The sequence below is a fragment of the Camelus dromedarius genome, chromosome 27 (genome assembly GCF_036321535.1).
Source record: "Camelus dromedarius isolate mCamDro1 chromosome 27, mCamDro1.pat, whole genome shotgun sequence".
Lineage (NCBI taxonomy): Eukaryota > Metazoa > Chordata > Mammalia > Artiodactyla > Camelidae > Camelus > Camelus dromedarius.
Window position 1 is genome coordinate 20,771,513 of NC_087462.1, and position 11,149 is coordinate 20,782,661.

At 38.5% G+C, this 11,149-nt stretch overlaps 1 protein-coding gene across 4 annotated transcripts in view; it reads left to right on the forward strand.

Annotated features, from left to right (window-relative positions):
* Positions 1 to 11,074, forward strand: part of CREBRF (CREB3 regulatory factor) — a 54,413-nt gene extending 43,339 nt beyond the window's left edge. For 3 of the 4 annotated variants that reach the window (XM_064480101.1, XM_064480103.1, XM_031437806.2), the window contains one exon: positions 852 to 4,993. In XM_064480101.1, coding sequence (XP_064336171.1) covers positions 852 to 967 — 116 coding nt within the window. In that variant the 3' untranslated portion in view covers positions 968 to 4,993. Of the gene's footprint in view, positions 1 to 851; positions 4,994 to 11,054 lie in introns of those variants that run through there. The other variant, XM_064480102.1, reaches the window with a different exon arrangement.
* The last annotated feature ends 75 nt before the right edge of the window (positions 11,075 to 11,149 follow it).

Consider the following 11,149-nt stretch of genomic DNA (forward strand, 5'->3'; position numbering starts at 1 on the left):
CGATGCAGTTACATTTTCTTGGCAAAAATACATTGCAGGTTATATATCCTTCTCATTCCATTGATTAAGAAGCATCTATTATCAGTTTGTCCCATTACTGTCACACAGAATTTGACTACAGGGTTAAGGTGGTGTCAGTTCTCTATTTTTTACAGTATCTTTTGGCTTCTTATGAGCAATGACTAAATAGTATTTTTCTGCTTCCATATCCTTTTAATTACTTACTATTTTTATTACTTTTGGAACATTTATACCTCTGTTACTTAAAATCAATAAATCAAATATTTTTGACCTCAGCTGTAGAAGATAAGGAAGATGGAAAAAACCCAACATACCTGCAGTGTCTCCCACCTTTCCTTCCTCTTCTCTTCCAACTTGGCTGATTCATTCACTCTTCTTTAAAATAAGGAAAAGGGGACATAAAATTTATCCAGTCACTATGAAAGTGACTGAAAACATCCTTCAGATCTATGTTTTCAGTCATGTGGGTGAAGCCCGTCCATGAGATGCAGTGAGGTTGGAGCAGCTGGAAGAGACTCGCTGAGAGAACAGGGGAAAACATGCGTAGTGGGCTTAGGGACTAGTCCCTGTCGGCAGGCCGGGGGCTTGGGTTTGGACTATTATTACTTGTCATCTACCCTGCTGTAAAATGTTGAATAACCATTCTTCATGGTTATCCTTGGTTTAACCCTTCTAATCTTAAAATTGTAGGCCCTAACTCAGTGGATAGAATTATTTTCTGGGCTCAGTAGCAAGCAGCCGAGCACTCATCTGGGACCAGTACTGAGCGAGGGTTCCCCCTGACCCTCACCTTCATATGTGTCTAAGTGTGCCTTTTATTCTTTTCTTAGGTCTCCCAGTTGCTGGGCAAACCTCAGAATTTGTTAACCAAGTGTTGGAGAAGACGGCAGAAGGCAATCCCACTGGAGGCCTTGTGGGACTAAGGATACCAACATCAAAAGTGTAGTCAGCCTCATTGGACCACTGGTCAGAAATGTCTGTGTTTGTCATGTTATTCATTGTAAATTTTCATTCTGTTTTGCATGTCAGCTTAGCATTATGTAAACATTTACAATTAGGTTACATTGTTTTAAGAACTAAGTAGCATAAGTGAAGCATGATCCAAAATACTTGATTATTGCATTTTCAGAGCATAAACCATGGTTAAAACTGCTACTGGTATCAGAATTGAAACTCACACATAAGGAGATGTTTAGATACAGATTGCAGAGTCCGTTAGAGCAAAGCATTTTGGAAGAGCGAAGATCATAGTAAATGCCAAATATTGTGGCAGGTTTATGCTCTGAACCACACAAAAAAATTGAGGAAGCATTTTTTTAAACATTCAATTTAGATTGTTTTTAGAATTACTGCTTTTTGTTCTAATTTTCCACAACCATTAATCTCACTTGTACATGGCACAACCCAGCACTCACGCCCATGTGCCATATTAGATGTTCATTTTCCGAGCTCAATATGGTCTATATAAATATATATATAAATATATATAATGTCTGTGCAAGTAAGAAAAAAAAAAGCATATTCTTTGTGCCTTGTATTTTGGGGAAACTATAAAACTGGTAATATTTTGTATGATGAAAACCCTAATGAGGAAAAACAAGATAAATAGATGGAAAATTATGGGGTTTAAATGTTTTTTTGTTCCAACTCTTTTTCAAATTTTTTGAATGTATATAGGACTATGTTGAAATGTAGATATATGCCACAGAGTCTGTGTATTGTATAAAAAACAAAACAAAAAAAAACAAAAAAAAGATGGCTCTAGAAAACTCATATTTCGGTACTTGACCGGAAGAAGACAAATACTTGCACATTATTGCGATTGTTTTATTTTTTGTACCAAAGACAAATGCAACTGATATGGCAAACTGCCAGTCTAAGTAAAGTTTTGCACAGCTTACATGATACTGTATGAATGTATGAAAAAAAAAAAAAAGGAGAAAAAAAAAAGAAAAACGAAAAGGTCAGGGTTAGGGATCTTACTGAACTGTGAATTTTATTTCTGTTTGGGTCCAATTATCTACAGAAGGAGCATCCACACATACAAATATTATTTTGCTGTTCCTCTAGTTCGCTTCCATAGTAGATAAGTTGGTGACCATTTAGGTGTCTGTAAGTCTTTTTATTTCTGCACTTATTGTAGGAAATTTTAATATATTTCATTTTAGTAAGCTATTGGTAAAATAGTTTTTGACCTTGAAAATTAAAAGTTTATTTAGCTTATTGTAGTATACTTCCACCAAACAACCAAAATACAGATTATTTTTATTGTATTATGTATATATATGTAAAGAAAGAAAAAAGCTAAAAATATCTAATTCTTTAGTTGCCACTTTTCCAATTGATGTATTATTGTGCATGTAATATTTTCAAAGATCAACACAAGCTTAAAACAAAAACAAAAACAATTTATAGATTTTTATATTTTTGTACAGGTATTTTCAAACTAGCTTCTTCAAACTTAACATGTGACTTATTCCTCTTCTATAGTTTCTAGAACTGAGAAATATTAACACATTTAGTTTTTAGGTGCTCTTTTTTGCTCACATAAAACAGCTTCATTAGTCAGTGTTTTAACTGTGTTAAAGCTTTACCTCTTGATGAGAAATTTCTTATGTCAAGGCAGCATTATAAACCTTCCCTACAGATATTTCCATCCTGTCTCTCTTACTGTTTTATTTTCAAATCTTGTGTTTTGAACTCTGAAAACTGGTGGCTTAAAAATTATACTTAAAAAAAAATCCTGTTTAGCCAGAAAAATACCAAATATTCCAGACCTAGCTGCTGGGAAAGTATCTATTTCTCCAATTATTTCTCCATTATCCCTTGGAGAATTTATTTGTAATTACATTCTGTCTATACAGTGTATTTCCTTTTTTTTTTTCCTTCTCCCTCCCATCACCCTTGCCCATTTATAAGTGATAGCACGTGAAGCTGTAGCTTTTAAAGTTTTGATGCTAAAACACACAGTAACAACTGAGCAGTGTTGCTTCGTGCTTCTTTGACATTATGAAAAAGAAACTCCGAGAAGGATTGTCTTAACACCTTAGCTGAACTGTGATGCACAGGATTTCCCTGCGTGCTCGGTGGAGAAGTACCTGGTTAGTGCACTCACACTAAACAGATGTTATAAGCTCAGATCCAGCAGTTTAATAGAATGTAAGTTGACTGTTTAAAGGTTTTCCTTTTTAGGTGGGAGAAGGCAAAGCACAGGTTTGTAACTTAGAAGTATATGAAGTTTTGACAGAGTATGTCTGGGAAATTGAAACATGATCCCAAATATGGCAGTTTTGCAATCAGGTGAAAATCACTTTATGATAAGAGATTCAGCTGATGAGGTTTATAAAATTGCCCCTTTCTAGCTGCTCTGTTAGGAATTCTGGTTTTTGATACCTTTTTCCTGTCTGCAAACCAGAATTTGATTTTTTGGTCTTGCATTTCAAAAAAAAGACTTTGAATCTGTTTAGTAGATTCCATATCCTTGCATTTCAGTGTTTTATATGTACTACTTAAGTTAAATAGTTAAAAGCTTTTAAATAGTTGAGCTTTTTAATGTTGACACTTTATTTTGTACCTATTTATATATGTATGTATATCTTAGAAAAGCACTTTGTTAAAAAAAATTGCATTTTATATGATTCCTGCCATTTGCTGCTAAATCTGGGCTGGTCAGAATGCTGCAGCGATACTTGATCTAAATAAAACCTGGCAGTAAAATGTAGAGTGAAAGTTAAATCCTCTTGCTGTTTTAACTTTATCATAAAGATGATATAGGCAAGCTGTGCAGCTTTACATTTTAACCAGGGGACTCTGTGGCATTTAAAACCGTCTAGAAATGGTTGTACTTTAATGCCAGTAATAATCTGCTTCCTCTATTGTCATTAAAATATATACGTTTAGTGTATCACACAAACAAATCTTATAAGGGTAACGTAAAAACCCCAAAAATTGTACACGTTCTGTTTTTGAAAATTGTGGCATGTGTTCTTGGGTGAAGATCATTAGAGAAGAGCTCTCTAAAGGTTTTCTGTGTTCATACATGGTATACAGATAGCTCATAATGAAGTCCAGAGGCTTACTTTAAGTGAAGGCATTGTGAATTCACCTCAAACAAACCCATTGTTCCAAAAGTAGTTGTCAACTTTGACTTGTAGTACTACTATGATTTGAAAAAAAAAAAGAAAAAGAAAAAACATTCTTCCTCGTTTCAGATACACTGGATTCTTTATAGAGTTTGTCTCCATATGAAAGCATGCTGTCCAGTTGTTCTCGTTAAGATCTCATCTGAGTTTTGAATTGGGTGCCACACTTTGTCAGTCGGTATGACTGCTTGTTCTCCTGTACCATGTATGATGCTTGTCCTCGCCTAGACCCTTCATGACAGATTATGATGTGGCTTTATATTGTGCCTTACTTGTACATTTAAAACCAACCATCTTCATTCCCTCCCACTTCGTAAATCTTTCACTTTGACCTTTTTGGTAAGAGAATCAGAACTATTATAAAAACATCATGAAGGATTTCAGATGGGTATGGTTTCAGATTCCCTCTCTTTACTGTTATTTTATATTTGTATGAAAGACCAGTTTTGAATGGTCTTTGAATATGAGGGGGGAAGATGAGCAGTGGTTTCACTACATCCCTTTTTCCTAACTTTCTTGGATTTGTCATACATCTTCTTTCTGATGCTTGACTTTATTTGCTCCTTAGCAATAGTCTGCATTTAAAGAAAGGTGTGTTCCGTTCATCAGCTTAAAATTTGACTATTTCATTTTTTCCAGAATTTTTTAGGAGAAGAGTACCCGTTTTGTTTGTTTTATAAAACAGATGACAAGTCTCTTTAAAAGAAAACAGAAGTACAGTACTTTTGAAATACAATGCTGTTAGTTTGAATTTCTTTTTTATATATAATATTCATACAATTATCTGATGTTTGCCTTCATTAATAAAGCTGTTAGTTTATTCACCAAAATGTCAAGAATGGATGTGCTTTTCTTTATTCCATACATTTAAAAATATTTTAGCTGCTAAGACTTAGTCAACTTTCTAAGAAACGAATTCAAGTTGCCTTCAGCAGGAATTAACAAAAACCTATGTTCCCTTTCTTTATATAGTCTTCCTAAAATTCTGTTCAAGTATTTTCTAGTTAATTATGTAACAGAATGTTAGCATCTCTCCAAATCTTGAAACTTGAATTTTGAGACTGCATTGAATTATGCTTTCAGTGTTAAAGTAAAAGGTTTCAGTTGTTCTTCTAGTGAAGTCTGTTGTGGAATACCATTTCCCATGGAACTGAGGCCACTTCCACAACTTTGCACAGTCCTGCAGTCTTGTTCTTCCCTTGGATCATGACAAATAAGTCTCACACAGTGCCGTAACACTTGCGGATTCTTTTGTAATCTTTGTAATCTCAATAAGGGCATTATGAGAAGATGACTCCATGTTTCTTTTTAATATTTCAAACACATTGGGATGTAACAATGAATGTCAACTGTAGGAATGGTTGTTTCGTTTTAAGGAATAAGCATGTTGGGGAAAGACGATGAAACTGTACTACTGAAAGTTTTACACTTCCGTAGGCGAGTGGGGTTATGTGTTGAAGCATAATCCTCGTGCTTAGTAAGTGACTGAAATTGTAGAAATTACACCTAGGAAATGAATTATGCCAAATTGCCATTTTCCTTTAGAAAAGAGAGATTTGGGGGTAGTGGTGAGGGAATAGAACCTTAAAACTACTTCCGAATAGTATCTTGGAGCTGAAGACTTGGTGACCAGTGACGAACATCGGAGCTGGGTACTTCAGTGTGCCAAGTTTGGGTGGACCAGGTTCGCCTCTTTTCATAACCATGTAAACACAATGGTGTGGTTAATTAAGTTCTGGGTGGATGGGAGCGGGACTGATTACTGTGTCTTGCCCTTCGCCCTTTGTTTTTTCAGAACCAAATAACAGAAATGTGTATGTGTGTACTGTATCTGCCTTTTCACCACATTTTTATGACACTGTATTCCACTGCCTGCTTTTCTTTTTTTTTTTTAACCTTCTCTCCCTAGGATTTGTCCTAGAACTTAGCATTTGTGGTTAACAGTGATACTAGGGCTGACCGCACATAAGAAGTCGTAAGAGAAGAGTGGAAAGGCAAGAATTCAAAGCATTTGTTCATACCAATGTGGCGAACTCTTCTGCATAGCTGCGTAGGCTCCTGTTTGTAATGCTACCATGAATATTCTGTAGTTCTGTTCCCCTCCCTCCCCCAACTGGAGCTATGAAACTTTTTATTGGATTCAGTCTTGTCTTTTGTCTAGAAAGAATTTTATCTTGTTGACGCATGAGCTGTTTAAAAATTATTCTATTAAATGTTGGTTAATAGTTGTGCAGTTTTTCTTTTCAGAAGAAAAGGCAATTCAAACGTTGCCTTTGTTTTCTGTCACCTTCCAACCCCTCGGCACTTCTAGTCAGATACAGATTCATCAGTGTATGCAACATCCTTTGTAATTTAAAATAAAAAAAAAGATGAAAAGAAAAGGTTCTGAATTGTTCGTCTCGTGTGTTCGTCCTTCCTTTCCCTCTTGCTTTTCTGTTGCTTTCCAAGGTGACCACCTACTCCTCTTCGAAGTAGCCCACCGCAGACAGATTCCAAACTAAAGACAGCGCTGAACTCTTCACCGCGCTGCCCCCCTCCTGGTGTCGTGTACAAAGAGCTAACTTTTTTTTTTTTTTGACACTTCGGGCTGATTTTTCAATACTTGAGTGAAATTTAGCTATTATGTAGAATTATATGTTGATAAAAACTTTACATTCTTCATAGTTTAGAAGCACAGTTTAGTTTATTTTTATTTATTCTCCTTGATTCTTTGGCCAAGTGATTTCTCTGAGGGAAATAAAGGATTTAGAGTCTCTCCTGCTTTAAGCCTTTGTATGTGTTTGTGTGTTTTATAATTCTAAGTCAGTCCCCTAATGAGGCTGGGTATGTCCAGTGAGCCCTTAAATCGGGGCTGGCAGTGTGTTCCTTCGGCCTACAAACGTTTGTTTAGCACTTACTCTGCCAAGACTTGGGCTAGAGGTACTGGGATAGAAGATTGAAGAGATTTCCAGGAACTCTGGAGTAGGCTGAGGGAGGCCGCCTGTGAACAGGACCGCAGAGCAACACGAGCTGTTACAAAGGGTTCTAGGTGCATTAGCACAAAGGTGTATTTGCAAGGACAGAGGCGGGATGTGTTAGAGAATTGAGAGACTTTGTTCATGACATCCCTGGTCCCTTGAAGAAGCCCCTTCTGCTTCATTTGAGTGACAGCAAGGCTGTCAGGAAGCAAAGTAGACCTGGCCTCTCATGGCTGTTGGAGCTTCAGGACGTGACCTCCGTTGGGGTCTGGGAGCTTTAAGGAGCTGGGTGAGCCAGGTCAGCATAGCTCTTAGGAAACTAAACCTTCGTAGGCAGCACCCAGTGAGCTGAGTTGTTCAGTTGTCTCTCACCCACAGTAATTTGGAAACCAGGACAGCACTTTAGCCAGAGAGAAAACCACTAGTTGGAAATACTTTTAATATCCCAGCTGAAAGGATCAGAATAGGAAGAAGGCATTAGAAAGTCCCAGAAGGCTAGGGTGGCATTCAGGAAGCCCTGGCTAGGTGCTTTCCCATCAGGGAACTCACCTGCTGCTCTGCGTGGCCCCGTGAAATGGGAGGTCATGCCCATCTTACAAAGGGGTGAGACTAGACTCAGAGACGCGGGGACTCGCCCCAGACCCCACTGAGACAATACAGCTCCAGTTCAAAGGGCAGTCTGCGTGCAGCACTCAGACGATCCATACTCCTCCGCGAGGGCCAGGCCAAGTCACAGGCAGTGTTTAGATGGATGTCTGTGTAGGAGGAAGATAATGAGCTTAGAATCTGAAAACCAGAGAGAACTAAAGCCAAAACCTAGTAGATGTAGGCAAAACAGCACTGCCAGTAGTCGGTGTCTGGTAGTGTGGGTCACCAAGTTGCATGTCTATCCCCCAAGAATGGCCTCCAGCTGAAGAGCTTAGAACTGAGTCTTTCCTATTAGAAGGGAGTATGTTGGAGGGTGGAGAAAAGGGGAGCTACATTTTCTTTAATTGCCACACACACATGCAATTGGCGACTGTTAGTTGCAGAGGAATTTCCAGCAAGAAGCATGATGGGAAAGGGTCCCAAGGCCACACGGGCAGATCTACTGCTACAGACTTGGGGCTTCTTCCCTGTGACACTTAAATGGGGAGCTTCTATCTGAGGATCCAAAACGTTCGAGTGACCTGAAAAATGTCAACCTCAGTTTCTTTAGGTTTTTAATCTTAAAAATTCGCCAGGAATGGACTTAACAGAAAATGTACAAGGTCTAAAGAAAACATTAAAATACTATGAAGACTTATTTTGGGGGAATATATTTTAATATGAAATGGAATAATACAATTTCACTTCTTAAACTGCTTTATCCAAGATAAATATTTTCTAATAAAACATTGGTCATTACTATTTTAAAAAAAATGCTATGAAGGACACAGAAGACTTGAACAAATGGAAAGATAAACCAAGTTCTTGAACAGGAGCAGTCAAGGGCATAATGCTGTCAGTCCTCCTAAGTTAAACAATTTAATAGCATCCCAATAAGACAGCAATACAATTATTAAAAAAAACCCTAAAGTTCACATGGGGGAAAAGTGGAGTGTTCAATCATAACGGATATTAAAACACATAAAACTATAATATTAAAACAGTGTCATTTGATGCATGAATGAAAAGGCCAACAGAATAGAATGGAAAGTCTAGGAGTAGATTCAAATGTAAGAATTTATATGGTAAATGTTGCATCTGAAACTAGTGAGAAAAAGATGGATTATTGAGAAAATAATGTTGGAACAATTGGGTAACCCTCTGGAAAACATAAAGTTGGCTCTATACTTCACATCACAAGCCAACATATATTTCAAAATGGGTAAAGATCTAAACATTAAAAAAAAACAAACCACTGGAAGGAAATGTGGCCAATCCCTTTAAACGTGTATGGGTAGGGACGGCCTAACTGGGATCTCAAATCTAGGAGTCATAAATGAAGACTGACAAATTTTATGCGAAACAAAATTTTTAAATTTCAAATAAAACTTTTTTAAGGCCAAAAATAACCAGAAGTCAAGTCAAAATTCTATAGACTAAGACTATAGACTTCATCTCTAAGGGCAAATCCTCCTAATATGTAAAGAGCTCCTTGGAGCTGATAAGAAAAAGACTGACAACCCAGCAGAAGAGCAAGCAGAGAGTAAATACAAATGATTCTCAATCTCGTTCATGGTAGGAGGAATGCAAATTACCAGATGGCACTTTTCACTTAATAAGATTGGCGAATCCCACTGTTAACACACTGCGTGGGTGAGGCCGTGAGAAAGCAGGCATTTGTGCCACGTTGCTGGTGGGAGTGGAAACTGAGACAACCTCTGTGAAGGGCAATTCAGTAGCGTTGTATCAGAATTTGAAAATGCATATACCCGTGGACCTAGCAATTCCATTTGTGCTGGGCAAGTCATTATTCTCTCTGTCCCTGTTTCTCCATGGGTAAAAAGTGGATAATTCTACCTCATAGGGTTGTTGTGACAGTTAACTGGTTAGAATGATACATATAAGGGACTTAGTCCAAAGTGCCTGGCACAAGGGAAGTGCTCCAAAAAGGTCAGTAATATTAGCAGCCAGCGCGTATTGCGTGCTTACCATGTACCACATTGCTACATTGTGCTGGATGCTTTTTATATATTCCCTCATTTAATCCTCCAGCCAACGCTGTGATTACCACCAGTTAGCCTCTGAGGAGACTGAATCACAGAGATGTGCAGTAGATGTCAAGCAGGATTCAAGCAAGGCAGATGCCCAAGCCTGCAATACACAGCCTCTCTATTAGGAGCAGTGGGGTGATGAACACCTTAAGGCGGGGTGTGTGGAGTGGTAGGCGGGGAGCATTTAGCCCTGCTTCTTCAACACTACCCAAGGGGCCATATTTGGTTCTTGAGGGAGGATGTAGCTTTCAGTTAAGACTCTGCCAATTTCAAGTTGGGTAACCTTGGGGCAAGGATGTTTTGTTTTAATCTACTCTTAGCCCAGCTCCCCACCTGTGAAATTGGGTTATTTCCTATTTCAAGGGTGGTTGTGAGGATTAAGAGAAACAGCTGGCACTCAGGTCCTCACAATCTATGTTTGCTGAAGTGAACAAAAGTGAATGTGGTGGGGGCAAGTGGGGAAAAAGCATTTTAAAAAGAGGGAACAGTTGGGGGACCATATAACTCAGTGGTAGAATGCCTGCTTAGCACGCATGAGGTGCTGGGTTCAATCCCCAGTACCTCCATTAAAATAAACATAAATAAAATTTAAAAAAAAAGAAGAGGGAACAGCACATTCCACGGCTAAAGATCCAAAAAGAGCTTGAAGAATCCCACAAGGAGGCAAGGCTGATTCCCTTGAGGACCAGCTAAGAAACTTACAGGCTCTCTGATTTTATTTTTCTTACTAAATACTCCATCTGTGGAGGGTGTGCTCTTAATTATTTCCATCTACATTAATCCATCAAAACTGCTCCAGCGAGGCAAATTTAATAAATCCAACTGCACACAAAAAGGAACCGCCGGGAGCCAGAAAAAGGGTATAAACTGGGAGGTAACGATCAGTCGTGCATTTCAGAAATATCCCTCGGACCCTGGGCTGGACCGTCAGAGGTGCCCTAGCGACCTGCACTGAATTCCATACATTTAAAAAAGTAATAACAACAACGGCTGTAATTTTTCCTCCTTTCACGGCATAAGTTAGATTCACTGTAGAACATACAAGAAAAATACAAGAAAGTTTAAAGAAATCTAAAAAAAAATTGTTAATTCTACCTTCCAGGGACATCCCCACTGACACTTCCAGTCTTTTTTCCCCCTCCCTTCTCTGCAAAAAATATGCAGTCACTAGACTGGCTGATAGGCGGAAGATGGGGAGAGGCCACTGCTAAACCGTTCTTTATAATTCCTTCCTCTCTCCCTTTCGGTCTTACTAGGTCCACACTGAGAGGCGGACCGATTTCTCCCACGTGTCAGGGAAAGTCCCCGTGGCGCGGCGCCCGCGCCCCCGCTCGCCGCGGGCCGGGCTCTA